Source organism: Mirounga leonina, unplaced genomic scaffold (genome assembly GCF_011800145.1).
Source record: "Mirounga leonina isolate KUSES-001 unplaced genomic scaffold, KU_Mleo_1.0 Mir_127, whole genome shotgun sequence".
NCBI classification, from domain to species: domain Eukaryota; kingdom Metazoa; phylum Chordata; class Mammalia; order Carnivora; family Phocidae; genus Mirounga; species Mirounga leonina.
This window is the reverse complement of record NW_023270316.1, coordinates 9,289,848-9,312,011: the sequence shown is the minus strand read 5'-3', so window position 1 is coordinate 9,312,011 and position 22,164 is coordinate 9,289,848. Positions and strand designations below refer to the sequence as shown.

The window sequence follows — 22,164 nt, the reverse complement described above, 5'->3', positions numbered from 1 at the left end:
CAACATGGATGAACCTTGAAAACATTATGCTAATTGAACACACTCACATATTGCATGATTCCATTTATATGAAATATCCAGAATAAGCAAACCCACAGAAACAAAAAGTATATTAATCCTTGCCAGGGCATGAGAGGAGAGAGAGATAGGGAGTGACTACTATAGGTATGGAGTTTCTTTTTAAGTTAATGAAAATGTTCTAAAATTAGATAGTGGCAATAGTTGCAGTTGCACAAGTTCTGAATATACCTAAAAATTACTAAAATGTACACTTTAAAAGGGTAAATTTTAAAGTATATGAATTGTATCTCAATAAAGTTCTCATAAAAATGAGACTTATAACTCATAATCTGGATCTAAGAAATGCATTTACAATGATATTATAGTTGTACCACCAATTATTTTAGATTTCTCATATTACAGAAAATGTTCTTTAGTTTTCTTATAACTCATTTGACAAATATGCCTACTGACAGCCACATAAACATATTTAAAAGAACAAAAAATGCACAAACACCCCCAAGGGTATTTCCAGTGGGCCTTGTGGGGCAAAAACCAATTTCTAGTCATAACCTATTTTACAACTATTACTACTGTCATTGCATTTTTCGACTTAAAAATGCACCCAACCTATCATGAAATGCTATCTAAGGATGGCCACGGACTCTGCATTCTGTCTGGAATACTCTAGCCCAAACCTATCCCTCATTTGTTCCAACATGCAGAATCTCATGACATAATTGACATGGCAAAGGGAAAAAGGAAATAGGAGAGAAAAGAGGAAGGAGGATGGATCAGGTCATTCCTCCACCTCTAGCAACATTGCTTCTTTAGCTCCAGGACTGACCATACCCAGCAGCCTTCTATCTTTATCCAACCTTCCTATCCCCTTACTCCCCTTAGAAAGACTAAGATCCTGTCTTCATGAATCATCCACTGGGCCAAGCATACCATTCTTCACGTAGAAAGAATTCAGTAAGTGTTGGGTATTGAATATACTACCTGAAATGGGACTTCATGCTTTAAAAATGTTACAAAAAATTATAATAGCTTTTTTTAAAAAGGAAACCAATCCTCAAACATTAAAATCTAAATTACCAGTTCTTAATCATGGTGCCCGAATCACTCATTACCATGATGTATGCTCAAGTAATTTGATACTAACAATAAAGTACTAATGTTTGTCAGTGATTGACTTTTTTATATAATTAGAATATATTCAAGGCTATTGTTCTAATAATGTTCTTATTATATTAATTCTAATATTATTTCTTAAGTAGAGAAAGGAGTAAATGACAACTTATGAGCAGAGACAATTATTCATAGAAGTGTATTAAACATGAGGATATTATCCACCATGACTCAGAGTTTGATTCTTTCCAGAAAGCCCTCCATACCCTCTTGTTAGCCCCATAGCATCAGAGCCACAGTAATGAAAGATCACTCTGATATGACTATGCCCTACAATATTAATCATAAGAAATTAGTTAGTTATGCTCTACAGATATATACCATAAGTCTATGTATTTTATTTTTTTATTAAACCATAATTTCTAATCCAATTAAGGGTCAGTCCCAAAGTGACCACAGGGAATTAATTTAAAGGAAGTCTTAGAATCAAGGCTATTATCTCCTCCTTCTATATCAAATGAAGTAGCCAAAGGAAAAACAACAAAAAAAAAACAAAATAAAAAAGAATGCATGAGAGCATCTAAAATAACTGAGGTTTTCCCATTTTATTACTTTAGACGGAAGGTTAATAAGGTGATATGGAAGAGTCAGAGCAGTCCTTAGGAGATTTGGGGACGTCATCAAGATGAAAAACTTCTCCACAGCAAAGGAAACAGTCAACAAAACAGAGAGGCAACCCACAGAATGGGAGAAGGTATTTGTAAATGACACTACAGACAAAGGACTGATATCCAAGATCTGTAAAGAACTTCTCAAACTCAACACCCAAAAAACAAATAATCAAGTCAAAAATTGGGCAGAAGACATGAACAGACAATTCTCAAAAGAAGTACAAATGGCTAACAGACACATGAAAGAATGTTCATCATTAGCCATCAGGGAAATTCAAATCAAAACTACATTGAGATACCACCTTACATCAATTAGAATGGCAAAAATTGACAAGGCAAGAAACAACAAATGTTGGAGAGGTTATGGAGAAAGGGGTACCCTCTTACACTGTTGGTGAGAATGCAAGTTGGTATAGCCACTTTGGAAAACAGTGTGGAGGTTCCTCAAAAAAACTAAAAATAGAGCTACCCTATGACCCAACAATTGCACTATTGGGTATTTACCCCAAAGACACAGATGTAGTGAAAAGAAGGGCCATATGCACCCCAATGTTCATAACATCAATGTCCGCAATTGCTAAACTGTGGAAAGAGCCGAGATGCCCTTCAACAGGTGAATGGATAAAGAGGATGTGGTCCATATATACAATGGAATATTACTCAGCCAACAGAAAGGATGAATACCCAACTTTTACATCAATGGGATGTAATACCCAACTTTTACATCAATGGATGGGACTGGAGGAGATTATGCTAAGTGAAAGAAGTCAAGCAGAGAAAGTCAATTATCATATGGTTTCACTTATTTGTGGAACATAAGGAATAGCATGGAGGACATTAGGAGAAAGAAGGGAAAATGAAGGGGTTGAAATAGGAGCGGGAGATGAACCATGAGAGACTATGGACTCTGAGAAACAAACTGAGGTAAGTTTAGAGGGGAGGGGGGTGGGGGGATGGGTTAGCCCAGTGATGGCTATTAAAGAGGGCACATACTGCATGGAGCACTTGGTGTTATACAAAAACAATGAATCATGGGACAATACATCAGAAACTAATGATGCACTGTATGGTGACTAACATAACATAATAAAATTTAATTTAAAAAAATAATAAAAATAAAAATAAAAGTAAAAATTATCTCAACAAAGGTTACTTGAAAGCCATGAAATGAACTGGTGAAGATACGAAATATTCTGTTTTTTAATTTCAAAATCATAAGTTTAAAAACACAAAATACATAATCTATTATTTTTGAATTGATCCTACTTCTTAGCTATTTTTTTCTGCCTTCAGATTACTGTTAATGTGAACCCTTCTCCAATGGCTCTCTTGGATGAAAGATTGTACTGGCCTGCAGATTGAGAAAGTACACAAACAGGATTTAGCAATAAGTTAAAATGCCCAGCATACATTCCATAAATACATTCAACACACTTAGCATTTGCCCTGCAAATTAAAAAAATTCAAACCACAATTTAGTTAAGACAGTATATCACTATTCAGCATCTCAAAATATGGACATTTTGCCATAATGGAATATAGCAATTAAGAAATAAATATAATGTGTATTACCTGAAAGTTACTTTTACACAATTTTTTGAAGTTCCCTGTACCTGTATGGCAATTGTTTGGTTTTTATTAGCAATACAAACTTCTACCATTTTCCCTAATTTTCTTATAATTCTGAAGAGGAGATAAGAAGAACTCCTAATGAAATCTACAATCATATTAAAAAGCATTTATACCAATTATAAATTTAAAAGAATACAAGAAAGAAAGGGTTGAGGATCTGCCTTACATTTAAACTGTTACAGTGAAAGGAAAGGCATAGTTAGGCAAAAACTGTTACCAAGATTCACAGAGATGATGCCTCCTTCTGCTTTGGATCACACAAAGAAGAGAGGAAGGTTATGATTCAGTACGAGTTCAATGACTCTAATGTCCTTTCTCAAAGCTCTCACAAACCCATGTTAGTGGGCACCAGAAAGACTAGATAAGAAAGTGTGCATGTATCTATGCCGATCCATATAACACAAGGTGAATTCTGAAGTAGCATCTTTATATGTAAAAGGGGTACATTTTAATTTTTATTCAAAGCTATGCTGATACAACAACACTTAGACCCTTTACTTAACTCTGCACTATTCTGACCTTTCGCATTGTACAACTATTACCTTTATCCTGATTTGCAAAGAGTTTGATTAATTCAACCATGCACTAACCCACAGAAATGACCGAGTTCAGGTTTGCGCTGCCAGTTTGCTCCTACCACAGTGCATCTACCACTGCGGTCACCACCTAAAGTGAATCCATTCCCCCTCTTGTATGAGTTAGGCTTGTGACCCTCTAAGTATCACTCTTACAAACTGTGACCTTTAATAAGGATCCTAGTTCTAAATCAAAGAAATTGAGTCTGCTGCTTTTAAGACATTACTAGGTACATTTTTATAAAGGTTGAACAGCCATTAGTAATTTAATTAATACACTTATTTTAATAAAAGTTATCCTCCCTAAAATATGTTTGTAAAGACATGCAAGAAACAGATATTGACCCCTAAAACACAATTCAAATTTTATAACAGAGAGTAGAAAAACAAAATTTATTTCCAAAAGCTGTGCTTCTAACAAATTGTTCCTTAATGTATCTCCCCACTAACCCTTGATTCACTAATGGTCCTTAAGGGTACCAGAACTCTTGTAGAAAAAAAAAATGTGGTCCAAGTTGTTGAAATATCCAAATAGCCTTGTATCCAAATAGCCCATGACATTTTAGTCCTTCCCAGTGTAGCGTTTCACTGGAAAATATCACCTTGCAGTGATGAGTACGTAAGTACTACAAAGTTGAACTACACCTTGAAAGTACTGAACGTCATTCTCACCTTATTTAGAAAGCCAGCAAAGCTACCAGACCTAGAGAAGTTAAACTGCGATCTGGTCTCAAATTAGGTAAGACAACATATACGTTCATCTATGTATCAGTGACATGTAACTTTCAACAACATATTCGCTACACTTCCTGTCTCACATTCTCAACAAATCATCACTGATTTCAAGGAGTAGACTGAAGCCACCTTGAGCCTCCCCGATGACATTGCTTTCCCCCATTTACACCTTTTCAGCCATCTCTCAAAGTTCAGAGGACACAGTGGCCCTCCTGTTGCAGAGTGCCTTGGTGTGCTTTCGGTTTGTCTCTTCCCAAGCACTGAGAGATATTTCGCCAACCCATACCCAGCCATACTCAGAACCATCCCATGACCGGAGCTCCTGTTTCCCATCTCCAACTAAGAAAGGATATCTCACTTGACTGCTTCTTATTATGAAAGCCTCCTCCTTGCGCTACCCTCCCACAACCAGCTCTACAAGTTACACTTTCCAACTGTACCAGAGCAATTCTCAAGCATGTCACTCACCACTGTGGAAACGTTCTCTAGTTCACTAATTCTTACCACATCCAGTCTAACTCCTCTGCCAGGCTTTTGGGCTCCGAATTATGATTCCTCTAATCCTTGAAAATATGACTTCATTAACATTCCCACAAACCCCCAGACATGTACCTTTCCCTTAGCCTTTGACTTTCACTCATACTTCTCCCCCTGCCAAGAATATACTTCTCTTTCCTGCCAACTGAAACATGCACTCAATAGTCAGCTCAGGTCCCATTTCTCTAAAAGATTTCCCTTTCCTTCCCGACATCCCACATGGGTGTCCTACACACTCCAGTTAGCCTTCAGTTGAACAGGATTCTCTCACTTCTAGTATTCTCCGTACATTTAGCTTAAGTACTTCTGGGCCAAAGACCTAATGCTTACAGGATATTTTAAATCTCTCTTAGTAACTAACATAGAATGTACCACATACTATTTAATAAATACCAATAAGATTATTGTATAAGATTATATATCATCTATCTTCTCAAAACCTCAGGATCACTTTTGAATTTACAAATAACAGATATTTTTCTATAGACTAACTGCATCTTTGAAACAACAAGAACAGCAGTCCTAAGAAAATTAGAAAGGGAAGAAAGTGTTGCTTTTCAGAAACAGATTAAAATGACAACTTATCCATGGGATTTCTGCATGTCTTGTAACTGCTTCTATCTCAGACTCTTTGCAAGGATATGGCAACCTTGGAATCCAGGGATAATGCCTCCTTTCAGGTTAGAAGACAGATTTGTTTCCTGACCAGGAAAATAAAGATAATGCCTCCCTGCAGAGCAAAGGTTGGGCAGCTTTACTAGATACTCCTTAAAAGACAGGGGATTGCCTAACCTTGGAGTTCCTCAGCCGTGACACAAACCCCAAGTGCAAGCATCTACCTGGGTCACTCAGCATTATCCCTGGGGGATTTGGGGACAAGGGGAACCGATGAGAACATGAAGCTCATGCTGCCTGAGTAATAAAATCCTTTATCTCTGACCCAGGAGTCTCCTGTCTTCAGCCAGCATCTATGTAACTGGGGCAGGCTAACTTGGTAGCCTGAAAACTGGGTCAACTCACAAACCCTTTGTAGTTTTGGACAACTTCTGCCTGTTAACCAAAAGTAAGTCTGTTCAATTAGGAGTTTCTAGTTTACAAAAAAAAAAAAAAAGGTAAACAGAAGCTACCACATCACATTCTACATATCTAACATTCAATGACATGGATGAATCTCAAAAACAACATGCTGAGTGAAAGCAGCAAACTCAAAAGTGTGAGGACACCATGATTTAATGATATGAGGCTCTACCACATGCTAAGGTTAAGTGAGAGACATCAGAATGGTGGCTGCTTCTTAGGAGAGTCCTGGATGGAAATGGAATATAACAGAGAAGGAGTTTCTGGGGTGATGGAATGTTCTATGTTTTGACTGGGGTGCTGGTTACAAGGATACAATAGTCAAAAGACATCACATACTACAGTTAAAAACTGTATGTTTTAATGTATATAAATTATGCTCGATAAAAAAAGCATTACAAGTTCTAAATATCTAAATACTGAATATATTGCAGTTTCTTTTAGTTTCAGGATATAATGATTCACAGGTTCACACACATTCTTTGAACATCGTCTTTAGCAAGGCAGCTGCAACACAGGGATTTAAGAGTAAGCACTCTGGAGTAATACTGCTCAGGTTTATGCCTGGATCTTTAACTGTTAGCTAGATACCGTCAGGCAACTTCCTTAACCTCTTCATGCCTGGATTTTATCCTTTTAAAGATAAGTACAGTTGACCATTGAACAACACTCGGCTTAGGGGCACTGACCCCCTGCACAGTCAAAAATCCACATATAACTTTTGATTCCCCAAAAACTTAATAGCCAACTGTTGATTGGAAGCCTTACCAATAATGGAAACAGTCGACTAACACATATTTTGTATGTTATATGTATTATATATTATATTCTTATAATAATATCTTTTTCTTAATTTTTTGTCTTTCCAGGCTACACAGTTTGTCTGCAAGTTTTTTTCCAATTGTCAGAAATCTCAAAAATATTTTCCAATAGATTTATTTTAAAAAGTCCACATATAGGTGGACCCACACAGTTCAAACCCATGTTGTTCAAGGGTCAACTGTATAAAAAAAGTTCCTACCTGTGGTTATGAGAACTAATGAGGTATTATAGGTAAATTGCCTTGTACACAGAAAGCGTTCTTTAAAGATAATTGTAATTATTATTTATTTAGAGACAGTGATAACATAAGATTCAAAGTAATTCAGGATATCTCTGTTAAAGTCAAAGAGCAATATGCTTTTTTTTTAAAGATTTTATTTATTTGACAGAGAGAGAGAAAGCAAGAGAGGGAACACAAGCAGAGGGAGTGGGAAAAGGAGAAGCAGGCTTCCTGCCGAGCAGGGAGCCCGATGCGGGGCTCGATCCCAGGACCCTGGGACCATGACCTGAGCCGAAGGCAGTCGGTTAACCGACTGAGCCACCCAGGTGCCCCAAGCAATATGCTTTTAAAAATCTAGTAACTTTAATGTACATTCATTAGTGGGAATCTGAGGTAGAATATTTATTATAATAATACCACCCCAAAGTCATTTTATTATATAATCTAATAAAGCAACAGATCTATAGCACAATTTTTTACATGCTATTGAAAGCACAGAAAGAAAAAATTAAGTCAAATAAATGCCACTTTTGGTGAATGTCTCAAGTCCAGATAGACATGTCTCATTTACTTTCTGACAACTATATTGTTAGACTTTTTTGTCCTTTTTTCCCTAATGTAATACATGAGAAAGTTGAAGGTCCAATTGAATACTAATCCCGACCTTGCCTAAAGAGTAAATTGAGGACAAAACTTTTGAAAGACAAACCTCAAGGAAATATGTGAAAGGACAATATCTGGAGTAGGATAGCACAAATACAGGGAGAGTGGGACAAAATGGTGAACTCTCAGTGATGGAAAAGCACTTTGGTAAAGGACAAAGCAAACAACAGGGATCAAACTTCATGGCTCTGCTGATCAGGCCACACTCTATCTTTAGCATATATGCCACTGGTTAATGTCCCCATAAAAGGGTGTGTGTGCCACAGAATCACCTGAGAACTGTGCTCTTTAAGATTATTCCCGAGATTTCAAAAGGAAATATAATTAGGAAAGAGGAAATAATAAGCAATAATGACACAAAATTTCTATCCTTTTAAAATTCATTTTTTTTTCAATTTTTGTTACTGCATCATTAAAATAGTTCTAACATTTACTATGCACTCCATTAAAAGTACTTCCAGGATTTCATATCCATTATTATATGTACGACATATAAGGAATCTTATGTCACTGAATTGGCATATGAGTGGAAACTTTCAATGTAAAAGAGAATGTAATTAAGTCAATGAAAAACGCAAATTCCTAGGAAACAAGTCAAGTCATTGGATAACACAGGAGGAACGAGCCTATTGGGTTACTGTTTTCAATCTCCCCACCAGGAAAATGTTGAAGCAGAGTGGTATTACTGAGTATATAGTTAGAGAACTGACTCAGGCCTCCTGGCAAACATCTTTTCTTTGCTTAAGAATTACAATACTTGGGGTACAACAGTAACCCAACCAAAGATGAGTTTCAGACTTTGAAAGAGCTGGCTATTAAAAACAACCACCACCACCACCACCTACAACTGTTTTAATCTTTAAGCCTTTTTCTCACATTTCTTCTTTTTTAAAGTACAACAGTAGTGTACCCTGCGCTCCACACAGGAAGTGGAAAGAAAAGAGATTGCAATCCCTCCCAAACTATACTTTATCTAAGAGGCGGCATTACAGAAGAGGTTACCACGCACTTCAGCGATCCACTGTGATTGTGCAGACAACAAAATGTTATAGGGGGAAAAAAGCATTTTAATGACAACTACATTCAGTTCTATCTAAAAAGCAGCTGCGCACACTTACATATGTAAATTCAATAAAGTTCACACTTCCTTTTCTTGCCAGACTTGAATAGTTAATTCGAAAACTTGGCTTTTAATTGCACTCGTGGACTCCTCAAACTGAACAAAGTATTGTGTACAAAAACATTTACTACTGACAAAGAAATATATATAATCATTAAAAAAACTTCTTGACTTTTCTTCCTTGTAAAGCAGTTTTTTCCATCCCTGAGGACTTCCAGGTGTGAAGTGAAGAAAACGAACTCTTTATCCTAGAGCAACTCTCCTAGAACTGCCTATTTAAGTTTTGATCTAAAAAGAGAAACTTGTCCGTTTTCTACTTGCTACTCATCTCTACCACAACCCTTTGATATGAACAGTCTGAAGAGAGCCAAGTTTTTACCCGTGTTTCAAGGAGATGGAGGCGTGTTATTGGCCATTGGCCAGTGGATCAGGATCCACAGGAGTTGTCCAAATTAAAAACCTGGGGTCAAAATATTCTAGACTCCCCCCTCTCCTTCCTTCCCAAATTCGAATTGGCCACTGAGATAGGACTGTACTTCCCCGCCAGCCCCTGTACTTCCCCTCCAGAATAAGGTCCAGGCCTTATTCTGGACCTTACCACTTCTACTTCAGCTGCTGCCTTTGTGGACTTTCTACCTTCAGTCTTGGCCCACTCAAAGCTATTTTAACCCATACTGCCCACCATAGCAATTGTCTCAAGAGTAAATCTGACCTTGCCACAGAACACATGATCTGTTCTTGACTACTGATAAAGTCAATTTGTGTATCAGGACCCACAGAATGGAGGCAGGCCCAGCGACCTGGCCCACATCACAAATCCAAACTTCAGTCAGCCTGCACTTAAGGGGAAACACCTGTCAAGGAAATTTAACATATACAAATCACAATCCTCCAACTCTGTTTTAGCTAGTTTACCTTATATTAGAAAATAGGACCTGCTATCCTTATAAAGGAATCCCTAACTCCTAGCCAATCATGCTTGTTTCCCTGTTGCCTCTTCTAATGTTTTTTAAAACTCACACTTGCCCAAAATTCCTTGGGAAGGATGCTCCAACTACTTGTGAGCACTGTACTCCCCGAATCAAGGACTGTTTTCCCGTGAAGAAAGGACATCAAACTGATTACTAAATCGTCTTAGGTTTTGCAAATTGCCAGTATTGCAATGAGATGGGACCTGAAGACAGCTGCTAAAGATTCTGGGGACGGCTTCTAGAAGCAGGTGAAGGTACCCAGAAAGCTATTTTATTTGTTGCCTCTCCGACTACTCTGGTAAGCTTCTCTCTGATCAAGTTCTGCTTGTTTTGCATTCTGAGCTCCTCAAGTTTGTTTACCTTATTCCTTCCAGGTGAAAAGCTGGGGTGTGAGAGCCTTCAGGTTTTCACAGTGAGACTTAGTGAACCACAACATTTAGGTTTGTGGCCAAACTCATGTACAAGGTAAGCACCTTTGTGGGGAGTCCTTACAAGTCTCAGGAACCGTGCAGGCAGCCAGCAACAGTAAGTCTCGTTGAATTATGATGGGTTATTTCAAGAGAAAATAATGGTTACCCCTCAGTCTAAAGAAAGCAAGATGGCAGCCACTGGGGGGACAGGATTCATAAAGCTTCAAGGTAAGTCCACAGCACAAACTGCTAGGAAACTTGGGGAAGGGAATTAAGACAAGAAATTCAGACTTTTCTGACCAATGACACATCAAAATCTAAGTAGGTGCAAGTTGGACTATTAAAAGCCATTAGGGGGGGCACCTGGGTGGCTCAGTCGTTAAGCGTCTGCCTTCGGCTCAGGTCATGATCCCAGGGTCCTGGGATGGAGCCCCGCATTGGGCTCCCTGCTCGGCGGGAAGCCTGCTTCTCCCTCTGCCACTCCCCCTGCTTGTGTTCCCTCTCTAGCTGTCTCTCTCTCTCTCTGTCAAATAAAGAAAATAAAATCTTTAAAAAAAAAAAAAAAGCCATTAGGGTATCCACCAGCATAAAGACATTTTCTTGTGAAAGGAATAACAGATCTATTCCTAATGGGGATCTCAGAAGCCAAAACCACAGAATTGGTGGGCATGGGCACCTAAAAGCTCTTGGAGTGTTTGACACCTAACTGGAAGACTCCCGTGCTAGGGTGAATTGATCACAGAATGGGTTAGATCGACACTAAGCCACGTGCCAACCTCAAGAAAACTTCTGTGTAACAAGGCACACTGTAAAACACCACAAAATCCCCAACCCAATGGTACATCCCTCTTAGGTATTAATTCGGCTCTCAGAGACCCAAAGCTTCACTAAAGAAATGGGATCCTCAAGTTCCAAAGAATTAAGTGTGCCATCTTCCAGCACAAATGTTTATGACTAAGGACTGTGGTCCCTGAGGTTGTAGGTATCTACAAAAATGGCCAAATCTGACTAAGACAACCTAGATTTAAAATGGCCTTTATGGGGAATATTCTTTTTTTTTTTTTTTTAAGATTTCATTTATTTATTTGACAGAAACATACATAGCGAGAGAGGGAACACAAGGAGGGGGAGTGGGTGAGGAAGAAGCAGGCGCCCCTATGGGGAATATTCTAATTAGACAAGATCATTCATTTAAAAAGTGAACTTGAAAGTAAGTGTTCCCAGATCAAACAAACAGAAGAGTATGCCTATTTTAACTGGCATGCAGAAGCCTTTGAAAGGCTTCAAAAATAGCCTCATGGAAAGATTTATTGCAAAAGACTAAAAAAAATCAAGGACACAAGAGGTACCTAAAACAAAAGACTATAAGAATTAAATGACTTCTACTACTCCCTTCTACCCTCCTTGACCTCAGTACTCACTAATCCTCTATCTGTACTGCCTTTCCACTCTAAATAGACTACATGACCATAAACAAAAGTCTGCCTATATCCAGAGGCCCCTGTATCTACCACCACTTGGGCCCCTTTCAGGGTTGATGGGACTCCAAGGGATTCTCCAGTAAACTGCCACCGGTATTCCCTTAAACAGCCAAAGGGAAATTAAAATAAAATTAATAAAAAAAACTTTGCCAAATTCTGGTAGATACCTCAGCTTCACTCTCTACTTCAAACCCCACTCACTCTGGAGCCTTGGAGAAGGGATCAGGGGAAAACTGACAGAAGCCAGGGAAGGGGGAAGATTCTTACCAGAATCAGCTCTCCTGGATCTCTGTCTGTAGTGCCTGGTCAAGAGAGGAAGGTAAAATTTCATGTTATCCCTTCCTTTTCAAGATGCATTGGATATTGATCCTTTATCTCCCAAGGACAGCTATTGCCTTCTTATTTATCTCCTTTTGTGTCCTGAGAACTTGGCTTGGCAACCATCAGGTTGGGGGCCCTCAAAATATAGCCAGACAGAAGTGGAGGTTGCACTCCATTTGTGGCCGGTGTCCTACAGACTGTGGCAAGCTCTCAAGGGAATTGTAAGTCTTGATTTGGGTTATCTTTGGGAGTGGCTCTAGATCTTGGGAGAGCAGTATCTTTTGCAACTTCTTTGGGAATGCCTCTCCCATCCAAAAGATTGTTCAATAACTGCCAGGAATATTTACTGCTTGTTCCAGCTAAAACCTGACAAGATATTCAAAAGGACTTTTTTATGGTTAGAAGTTTGCTGATATTGGAGGCTGATATTCAGAACCTCATGAAAACTTTTTTTTAGGCCTATCTGCTAAGCTAAATGAAACTATGTACCCAAATGGAAAGAAAAATATTCCAAAGACAAATAGCTCTGTATCTAGAAGACAGGAATCTTTTGATTTCCATCTTAATTGAAGATCTTCCCCCTGACCTAAAGAAGCAAACAGAAGATAATGTGGTTGGATGGTCGACCCTTTGAAGTCATACCGTTGCAACCCAATTCTTTGAGGAATTAAAAAGAACTGTCCTTGTCGTATAAATTCAGTCTTTACAAGAACAGAAATGCAGCTCTAAAAGCAATTCAAAACCCATCTATCATTTTTATCAATCCCCAAACCTCCCCTGCTGATCTATAGAAACTTGTAGCTATTGTAAAATTTTGGATTTAGGAAACAGATCCTCACTGGAGGAGCTTGCGTTCTTTCCTTGTGCCTTTGAGGTGTAAATGTTCTACCCAGTCTTCTCTAGGAACTGAAGGAAATCTGTTTGAAAAGCAAACTTCAGGAGGTAATTCTCATCAGAAGGAAGAAAATAAAGAAAAGTGGGGGAAGCTCTTTGGAACCTAGGCCAATGAAAAATCTTTAAAAAGTGTAAAGCCATCTGAACAGGTCGCCTTAACTTATTCCATCAATTTGGATCCAGCTGTTCTTTTATAAGCTAGTGAGTTTTGCATTATTGTAACCTCAAAATAGCCTTTTTCAGTTTCTAAATTTACGGCGAAGTTTTCTCTAAGATTCAAAATGCCTGTGATTCTGCCCGGTAGCCCAAAGAGGACAGAAGCCCGTTTAGAGAGGTTCCTCCCCCCAGCATGTTCAGAGGCTGTAGGAAAAGGCATCTGGAGACCACAGCGGTTGGGGCAGAATGCAGTCTGTTTCACCGCCGACCACGCAACTCTACAAAACGCTCGCAGAGCTCTTGGTAGTGTCCCCAGTAAGTTACAGAGTTTCTTCCTCCCGGGCTCAAAGCTGCTGTGTCTACAACTCAAAACCAGCTCCTGGACCAGTCTCTTGCTCCACCGCGAAGGAGTGGCCACACTTCCAAGACGGGCAGGGCAGTCATGATCCCTACAGTGGCCCTCCATCTCTCACAGTCTCTGGTTTTAGAACACAATTTAAATACACCCAGCCTAGTCCAGGACGAGTACAGGAAAACGGGAAGAGCTCACGTAGAGCCCGGGCTGGGTGGAGGCTTACAGAAGCCGGAACATGGGAGCTGAGGCTGACCTGAGGTTATCGTAACGTGGCGGCTGAGGAAACCGAGGCCGAGAGAACGCAGGAGCCCGCCCCGGCTCTTCCGGGAGCCCGTGGGGAAGCCGAGAGCCCCGCTCGGCTCATCTTCTGCCCGTGCTGTGCTGGGGTGCGATGCCCGCAAGCCAGCTCTCTCCTCCGGCCAAGGCCCTGTGCCTCCGGGCCCAGCGGGGGGAGGCGGCCACCTGGGGGCCAGGACCAGACTCTTTCCGCAGCCCTCCGGCCGGTGCTCAGAGCGCCCCTGCGTGGACGCCGGCCGAGGGGCCCGCAAACGCGCCACCTCGGGACCCGGGCCCTGCCCGCGCTCCAGGTCGCCCCAGCACGGGCTTCGCGTCGCCCTGGTTTCCACAGCAACGAGGCACGAGCCGCCGGTCTCCAGGGACGCCCCAGGGTCAGAGGTCATCTCTGTGACAACGGAAGCTTCCCGCGCTACGGCGGCTCGGACGGGCCGTTTCCGCCGCCTTGCGAAGCGGAGCCCTCCCCGCGCTCCTAAGCGAGGAGCGCGTGGTGGCGGGTCCCGGAGGCTCGGGCCGCGCGTCACACCAGGAGGAACACGGTGCTTGGTCTGCGTGACCCCGGTCTTCGGACTCCATTAGGCAGACTCCGAAGCCGACTTCGGCCGGGACGCCCCGAGGGGCCCGGTTCCTGGAAGCAGATCCGAGTCGCGGAGCGGCCGGCCCGCGGTTTGCAGAAAACGGCGGCACGCGGCTCTGGAAAGCAGGGACACCGACTCTGCCGTGCATTCTGCCGGACCTTGTCCCTGACACACTCCGCGCCTCCCGGCCCGAGGCCACGGCGCCCCAGCGCCCTCCTCCTTCGACGGCGGCTCCAGAAAGGAGAAGCCAAATAGATCGGTGTGGTGGTGGGATGTGCACGGAGCTACCAAGTTTGAAGACGGCTGCTTTGAAACTGGAAAGGATGAAATATTAAGGGAGGGGGGCACCTCCTTTCAAAGCAACTGAACTAGAGGCTGGTCAGGTGCTGTCCCCTCAGAACCAAAACTACGCCACAAAGGAGAGTCCCAGTGACCATCTTCGGATAGAGGAGTTCAGTAAAGAGGAACAATTTACTCGACTGTTTTTGTGAAACGTCTTCCTTTTTAAGGAGAAGCGAATTTAAGACGAGCAAAGAAAAGGAAGGGGACTCTTGCAGGGGGAACCTAATGGTGCCCTCACATTCGCTCTTCCAAGGCTGAGAGGACCAGAAGGGGAGACTGCGGTTGGCTCTTGAGCTTATTTTTTTTTTTTTAAGATTTTATTTATTTATTTTGAGAGAATGAGAGAGAGAGAGAGCGAGCATGAGAGGGGGAGGGTCAGAAGGAGAAGCAGACTCCCCGCCGAGCAGGGAGCCCGATGCGGGACTCGATCCCTGGACTCCAGGATCATGACCTGAGCCGAAGGCAGTCGCTTAACCAACTGAGCCACCCAGGCGATGAGCTTATATTTTTGAGTGAGGCCTCAAGTTTTGAGATTTTTAGAAAGAGGGTATTATAAAATGTGGGCCTAGGGAATGTCAGCTAACCAAGTTTCAGGATGCGTTATCAGGGCAGGATGAAGAGCTAGGAGTCCACTAACAACTTTTTCCTTCTCTCTGTTTTATCGTTAAGAAACCAAATTCTTGGTTGGCACTGTTGGAAAGGAGTCAGCATTAAGTGAACTTAAGCTACTATAATTTATGATACCTGCAGTTACATACCCACAGTGAACTTTCACAAAGAATCCTATTTTCACTATTAATTCACTTAATAAAAATGTACTGAAGACCTGCTACGTATCATAACTAAAGTTTTTGTCAGGGAACAATGATAAAGGCAATAGTGCCCAACAATTGTTGGGTGACTTTCTTAGATAGTTTAGTAGATTAGATAAACAAAAGCTTCAGTTTCCCTGTGAAACATGTCAACATTACGCCTCCCTTTTGCCTTCGCAAGACCCTAGGAATGCCTTCTTTCAACTTCCCTTTTGTCATCCTACCCGGCATCTCACCAAAGCAGAAAGTTAGTTTGAAGCAACTAGAGAAATACACAGGAAAAACACCAGGACACTACTTGGCCCTTAAAAAGCAGAGTAGCAAAAACATTAGTGCATCTCTGCAGTGTCTGGTTTAAAACTTAATAGAGGAGGGAAAAAAATCTTTTTTTTTTTTAAAGGTTTTATTTATTTATTTGTGAGAGAGAGAATGGGAGACAGCATGAGAGGGAAGAGGGTCGGAGGGAGAAGCAGACCCCCCGCTGAGCGGGGAGCCCGATGTGGGACTTGATCCCGGGACTCCAGGATCATGACCTGAGCCGAAGGCAGTCGCTTAACCAACTGAGCCACCCAGGTGCCCTGGGAGAAAAATCTTAATAGAGAAGCTTTAAATGTACTGTTAAATTCCAACTGTCTCGCCTTAAGGCGTAAGAAACTATTTTGAATAAATGCTTCCATTTTGAGACATCTACATGGTATTTATAGGAGGATTATGAGTCAATTGAGTGAGTTATGATGCCAAAATGTACAAAGGAGTGAAAACTTTGATTGTTGTCCTTGTTGCCATATGTATAAAAACACCACAAAAGTCCCCAATGTTTGTGTTGCTAAAACATGGAAGACTGGGTTTGAACATTTTTGAAGAAATAGTTTCATGTGGGAAATGTTAAATATAGTACAAAATTACCTTTAGCGCCTTCTGAAAGCAATTTTTGAAAATTTGAACAAATATCTCAGTTTTAGATGCTGTCTAAGATGAGAATAGGCTGGATATGGGTACAGCCAAAGTCATCCTCATTGTTAAAACCAAGTTGAGATTATCATGCATTGGATTTCACACTTGTTAACTTGGATATCATTTCAAAAAAGAAAAATCCACTCTCCCAACAAGTCAATACTTGGAAACCTATCTAAAATGCTGTCCTTTGGTTCATGAAGTGCCACTGTTCTGCAAACCCATTTTGCTACTTCAGTAACTAAAGCCTGTTGGATGGAGTCCAAGGCCAGCTCTGATTACATGGAATCCCACTCTAAAGGCAAGCATGTCAGTAGGAGAAGAACCTCACAGCTGTTAGGTGTTCTAGCCATGTAGTCTGAACTTGCTGTCTCCACTGGATACATGCTTAGTGTTTAGAAATGCAGAGGTTGTGGCCCATACGTGGCTCACCCAGCTCTACAGGAACCCAGGATGAGTTGGCAGACTGAGAAGGGGAAGGAGTAAAAAATGCTTACTTCCTTTTTTCTTCTGTCTCTCCCTATTTTCCCACTTCTAAAATGCCATGACAGCCCTACATGTAAAGCAAGTAGTTTTAAAAGGATAACATATATTTAAATGAGTAACAGAGGCGTACCAGATGTTTTGGGCACCTAAAACAGCTTCAGTGAAAGGCAAAAGCAAAGCTGAAAGACACCAAAACAAGTAGGAAATAGAAAGTGACGATGAGTTCTACCAAGCCCTGCTTGTTTCATCTCCAAGTTATATGGAGGAGAGAAAGACTGAGTTCAGAAAAGGAGACCCTCTGGGCCACGAGTTTTGGGATTTTCTAAATGTGCTCTGTTGAACTCGGTCTAGATGAGTTTGGGGATTTTCTAAATGTGCTCTGTTGAACTCGGTCTAGGACTTCTGCTTCGTACCCTCCCTTCCACTCTCACTGCTCAATAAAATTATCTTTGATTACAACTTATCTTAAATTCTGTGCTTTCCAAAACCCTATCGAGCCAAGAAAGTTTGGGGGTCTCGTGAGTGTGGTTCAATGGGTGTATATATTCAAGGCTCTGTGGCTTCCTTTGCTTGCTGTAGATGATGTGTCTAAAGAGATATCCATGACATGACCTTAGTGTTTCCCTTTATCGTGGAATTTTTTTTTCCAACCACATTTCTTAGCAACTGTCACTCAAAGTCTAGTGACCTAGATTAGTACCAAACTGGCCTGTGATACACATTGGTCAGTCCAAACTATCATTGCTGGTTTAAAGAAACATATCAAGCCCTCCTCCAGGCTAAATAAGTGCCTTGGACTTAGTATTCCCTATCTAATGATTTGCCAAAAATACAATCACCTTGCATGACTCATAAATGAAAGCTGAAGCAGGTAACATTTATTCTAAACATACAGCTACTGCTCTACTAGGAAAATAGGGGAAAGTAGGACATTTAAGCATGCATGTGTTCTCTGCTAATAGTTGTATTGTGAGATACTGGACAGTTTCTATGAAGATGGTAGATTTACTTTATATGTAGGATTTCCAAGCTATTGCAATTTATTTTAAAAAGCATATATTGTGTAAGTATGTTCTTCATGTCCTTTTCCAATTAAATTTTACATAAAAACAACTACAAAAAAAGGTTAAATTAATACCTCTTATTTAAATGCTATTAACTTTTGGGTGGATAAATAACTTTGTCCTTAAGTTCATGACTCTATTATCTACTTATTTTCACACCAACATAACTATATAGCAGTGCCCTAAAAGTCCTCCCAGGAGCCTTGACCAAACTACCCATACTTGTTGACAATTTAAAAATTAAGACTAATCAGTAATTTATTCTATAACTTGCAAAGATTGAGAAGAATTATTAATCTAAGAAGGCTTCACACCAAATTCATGATCCTACTACTGGTACTTGGAGGTATTCTGCCAAGCTTCTTAGTTTGAAACCAGTTAATTGTCCTCATTTTAGATTTAAGATAACATAATAGGTAGTAGTCAATCTGTTCTTTCTGGTTTTAACAGTTAAGAAGATTTTAGTCTTTGTTTTATTTTAATTACCCAATTAACTTCTTGGTTATACTGCTATCTTGGGATCAAAAACCTGCAAATGATTTTAGGCTTCATGCTAATAGCAGAAGGAGAATGGAACCTACCAAGTACAATGCAGAAAAGGAATGGCTAAGCATGGCTTTGATTTGAGTTCAAAAAGCAAAACTTTTAGAAGATGAGATAGTGTGACACATTAATGTCACATTTTTAAAATAATTTACAAATACTCCCATTTCCAGGTTGGAACTCTAACTTCTGGCAATCTAAGACCACACTATCCTGTTAGAATAGTTGGTGATGTTGTCAGACACGCTTTGAATTAACCCATCAATTCACACCCCAAGTACTTTAACATTCATAAGCTGCAAAATAAATTACTCTAAAAATAATTTGCCATTTGACATCTTCCAAAATGCCTTGAAAGGGAAAAAAATCTACTTTATTCTAGAGAGATGCAAGTGGGTGGGGTGGGGGAGGTGTAATAAAAATATCTTGCACCCTGTGTGTAGGGGGGGAATCAGTTTCCAGTAAAACTGCTTACCAAAAAAATTATAAAAGAATTTTTTCCCCATTCTCCAGTACTATAGAGGGACTGACTTTAAGGTCCCAAAAAAAATGCCTATTTTTTAAAAAAAAAAAAAAAAAAAAAAAAAAAACTGCTTTTACAGGATTCCTTTCTCAGAAGGGAGCTAAATCCACAGAACACGAGAAGGCTTCAAAACCCACTATTTTTACTGCCTGAAGGCGCGAGCCCTCCCTCCCAAGAGCAGCCCTTGGCTTGTCCCACTTGGGTAACTCTTGCAAAAAGGCTCTTCCCATTAACTTGAGAGACAGGAGTGTTGCAGCTCTAGGTATCACCAAAACATCAGCAAGTGTTGGGCTCCATGCGGGGCTGGGCTACACCTCACAGTTGAATTAGAAATGGGGTGGTAAGGTGACAATACCGCTTTCTCCTTGGGCAATGCTCAGGATGGTGGTTATCAGTTCAGAGTTGCTAAACGCTGAGGAGTTGAGAGAGAGAAGGGTAAAAGGACAGGGAATGGAGGAGGACGGTGAGAAGGGAGGGAGAGGGAGAAGAGGGAACTGAGGGCGACGGTGAGAAAGGGGTAGAGCTACAGCACAGGGATGAGAATTCCAGGGCAGAGGCACGGAGCCCACTGCAGCGCGGCGCCCGCGGGCAGCCAGAGACTTCTTTCTCCCGGAGCCTCCCCAGCTCCCTAAAAGGCCCAGCTGGGGCAACTGCCCAGGCGTTGCCCGCACGCGAGCATCTGCCCTTTCGGACGGTCTAACAACTCGCAGTTTCCCTACTCCTGCAGCAGTGGGGGCCTCACAGGGTGCTCAGTCTCCATGCCCACCACCTCCATCCCCGCCCACCCACCACCACTCCTCCTCCTCCTCCTCCTCCTCCCCCTCCTCCTCCTCCCCCTCCTCCTCCTCCCGCTCTCGCTCCGGGCACCCGCAGACGGCAGCCGCCTCGGAGCGAGCCGCCCCAGCTACGCTGCCTTTGCAGGATTCGGAGGCAGGGAGGCAGCAGCCACTTGCTGCCCGGCCGCTGGGGCTGGGGATGCCAGCGCAGCCCCCGGCGGAGCTCCGGGTGTCAGGGCGGCCTCGGGGAGCCATGATCTACTACACCGCAGTGCCAGCGTCAGGAGCCTCCAGCGCCGGTCGGCCACTGCGGGACGCCCGCGGCCCCGCCCCCGCCCCCCAACGCAGCCCCAGACACAAACACCCGGCCCCCGGGCCCTCCCCAGCCTGAACTGAACCCGGGGACGCCCCACACCCTCGCTGCCGGCGCGCACGGCTCCCAGACTGGCTGCGCCGAGCCTCCTCGTCGGCGCGCCGCCGCCGCCACGCAGCCCTCCGGCCTGGCCTCCCCCAGTTGCTCGCCCACAGCTTCGCGGCCGTCCCCCAAACGCCTCAGACTGGGATACCGGGAAGTGAACCTCCGGCACTCGACTCCCCGAATCACCTGCATTTGCATTTTTATATAATGCACTGCAAGTTTCCCGGTTGGAGCCTTTGAAATAGGGGCGCATGATTACCGAAGCCTGAAGCTGGAACCCACTGCCCGGCTCATCCCACCCGCGGGACTCGGGCGCAGGGTTTTGACACTGCTTTTTCCGGGGGGGGGGGGTTAAATTGCATATATTGGAGGGGGCTGGGCTTATCTTCTCCGTCTGGGGTTCCCCCAGGCATAAGCCCAGCTCAAGTATTCCCAGTGGCAGGAGGTGTCGGAGGCAGACGGGGGAATGAGTTAATACTCGTGCACGGAGAGCTCGACGGGGGAGGGAGGCGGGGGCTGACGGAGGAGCGGGGAGCGAGGGAGAGGGCCTCTTTTACTTTGCTAAAGGTGATGGGGTGGCGAATATTGTGCAAGCTAATCAGAAAGTCTAGAGCAGGTCCTCGGCACCTAGCTACGTCCCTGAACCTGCTGCAGAAGTAGAGAGAGCTCGCGGTTCTTTCTCTTGGCAACTACGGAACCTTCAGCTGCCTCGGGCAAAACCTTAAGCCACAGCCCTTTCAGTATTCCACCGAACATAGGCAACCAAATACATTTAAAAAAAAAAAGTTTCCTCCTCCCTCCTAGTGATGGATTGTGTCACAGCCAAGAGATGCTGATAATGGTTTTCGGGCTCAGAGACGCCGATCCAGCTGTTACTTGTTTATCCATCAACACCTCTATATGCAACACTGTCCTGGTTCCTTTTCTGTTTCCCCTGCCTTCCTGCATAGCAGAACTGCAGATCTAGCTCAATGAGCAACAGACAGGTTATCATGAGGAAAAACATAACACGATGCATGTTTTGCTTACCAGTTGGGTTCTTGTTTTTCTTAAGACTCTTGCCACAAAGACACTGCAGCATATGCGTTCCTTTGCTGAAAATGTTCCAAAGAAACCACATTGATTTGGGCGAAAAGCAATCCAGCAGCTTAGACACCCTGAGAAAGAAGAGATCCTTGTGGTTGCATAATAATAATTTGAAATCAGTTCTCCTGAAGAGGGGCACCGGTTTTACCATAGGAAAAACGATAATATTCCGGATCTTCTCCCAGTTTTTTCCCCTCACGTGGTATATTTCTTTGAGACTTCTCAGTGATTGTTTTTTTTCGGCCAGGGTGAATGATTTATCCCCCTCGATCACCACTGGATTATTATCAAAGGGTTGGAAAAAAAATCCTTTTTCAGCATGAAGCCAAACAAAAAAGCAAAGAAATCCCAACAGAGACCAGAACTAATCAGAGAGAACAGTAATGCACAAAAGATCCCCAAAGAGAAAACCATAGCCTTTTACTTGATCGCTATGAGGATGGGTGGGTCTGCAGAAGGCAAAGCAGGATTCATCTCACTGAGAGAAGACTGCCATTGTGTAGCCCCTAGGAGAGAA

General features: G+C 42.3%; 1 protein-coding gene across 2 annotated transcripts in view; it reads right to left on the bottom strand.

Annotated features, from left to right (window-relative positions):
• FGF14 (fibroblast growth factor 14) overlaps positions 1 to 21,798 on the bottom strand; it is a 596,396-nt gene extending 574,598 nt beyond the window's left edge. For both annotated transcript variants that reach the window (XM_035003100.1, XM_035003102.1), the window contains exon 1: positions 21,591 to 21,798. In XM_035003100.1, coding sequence (XP_034858991.1) covers positions 21,591 to 21,798 — 208 coding nt within the window. The remainder of the gene's footprint in view (positions 1 to 21,590) is intronic.
• Positions 21,799 to 22,164: the final 366 nt, after the last annotated feature.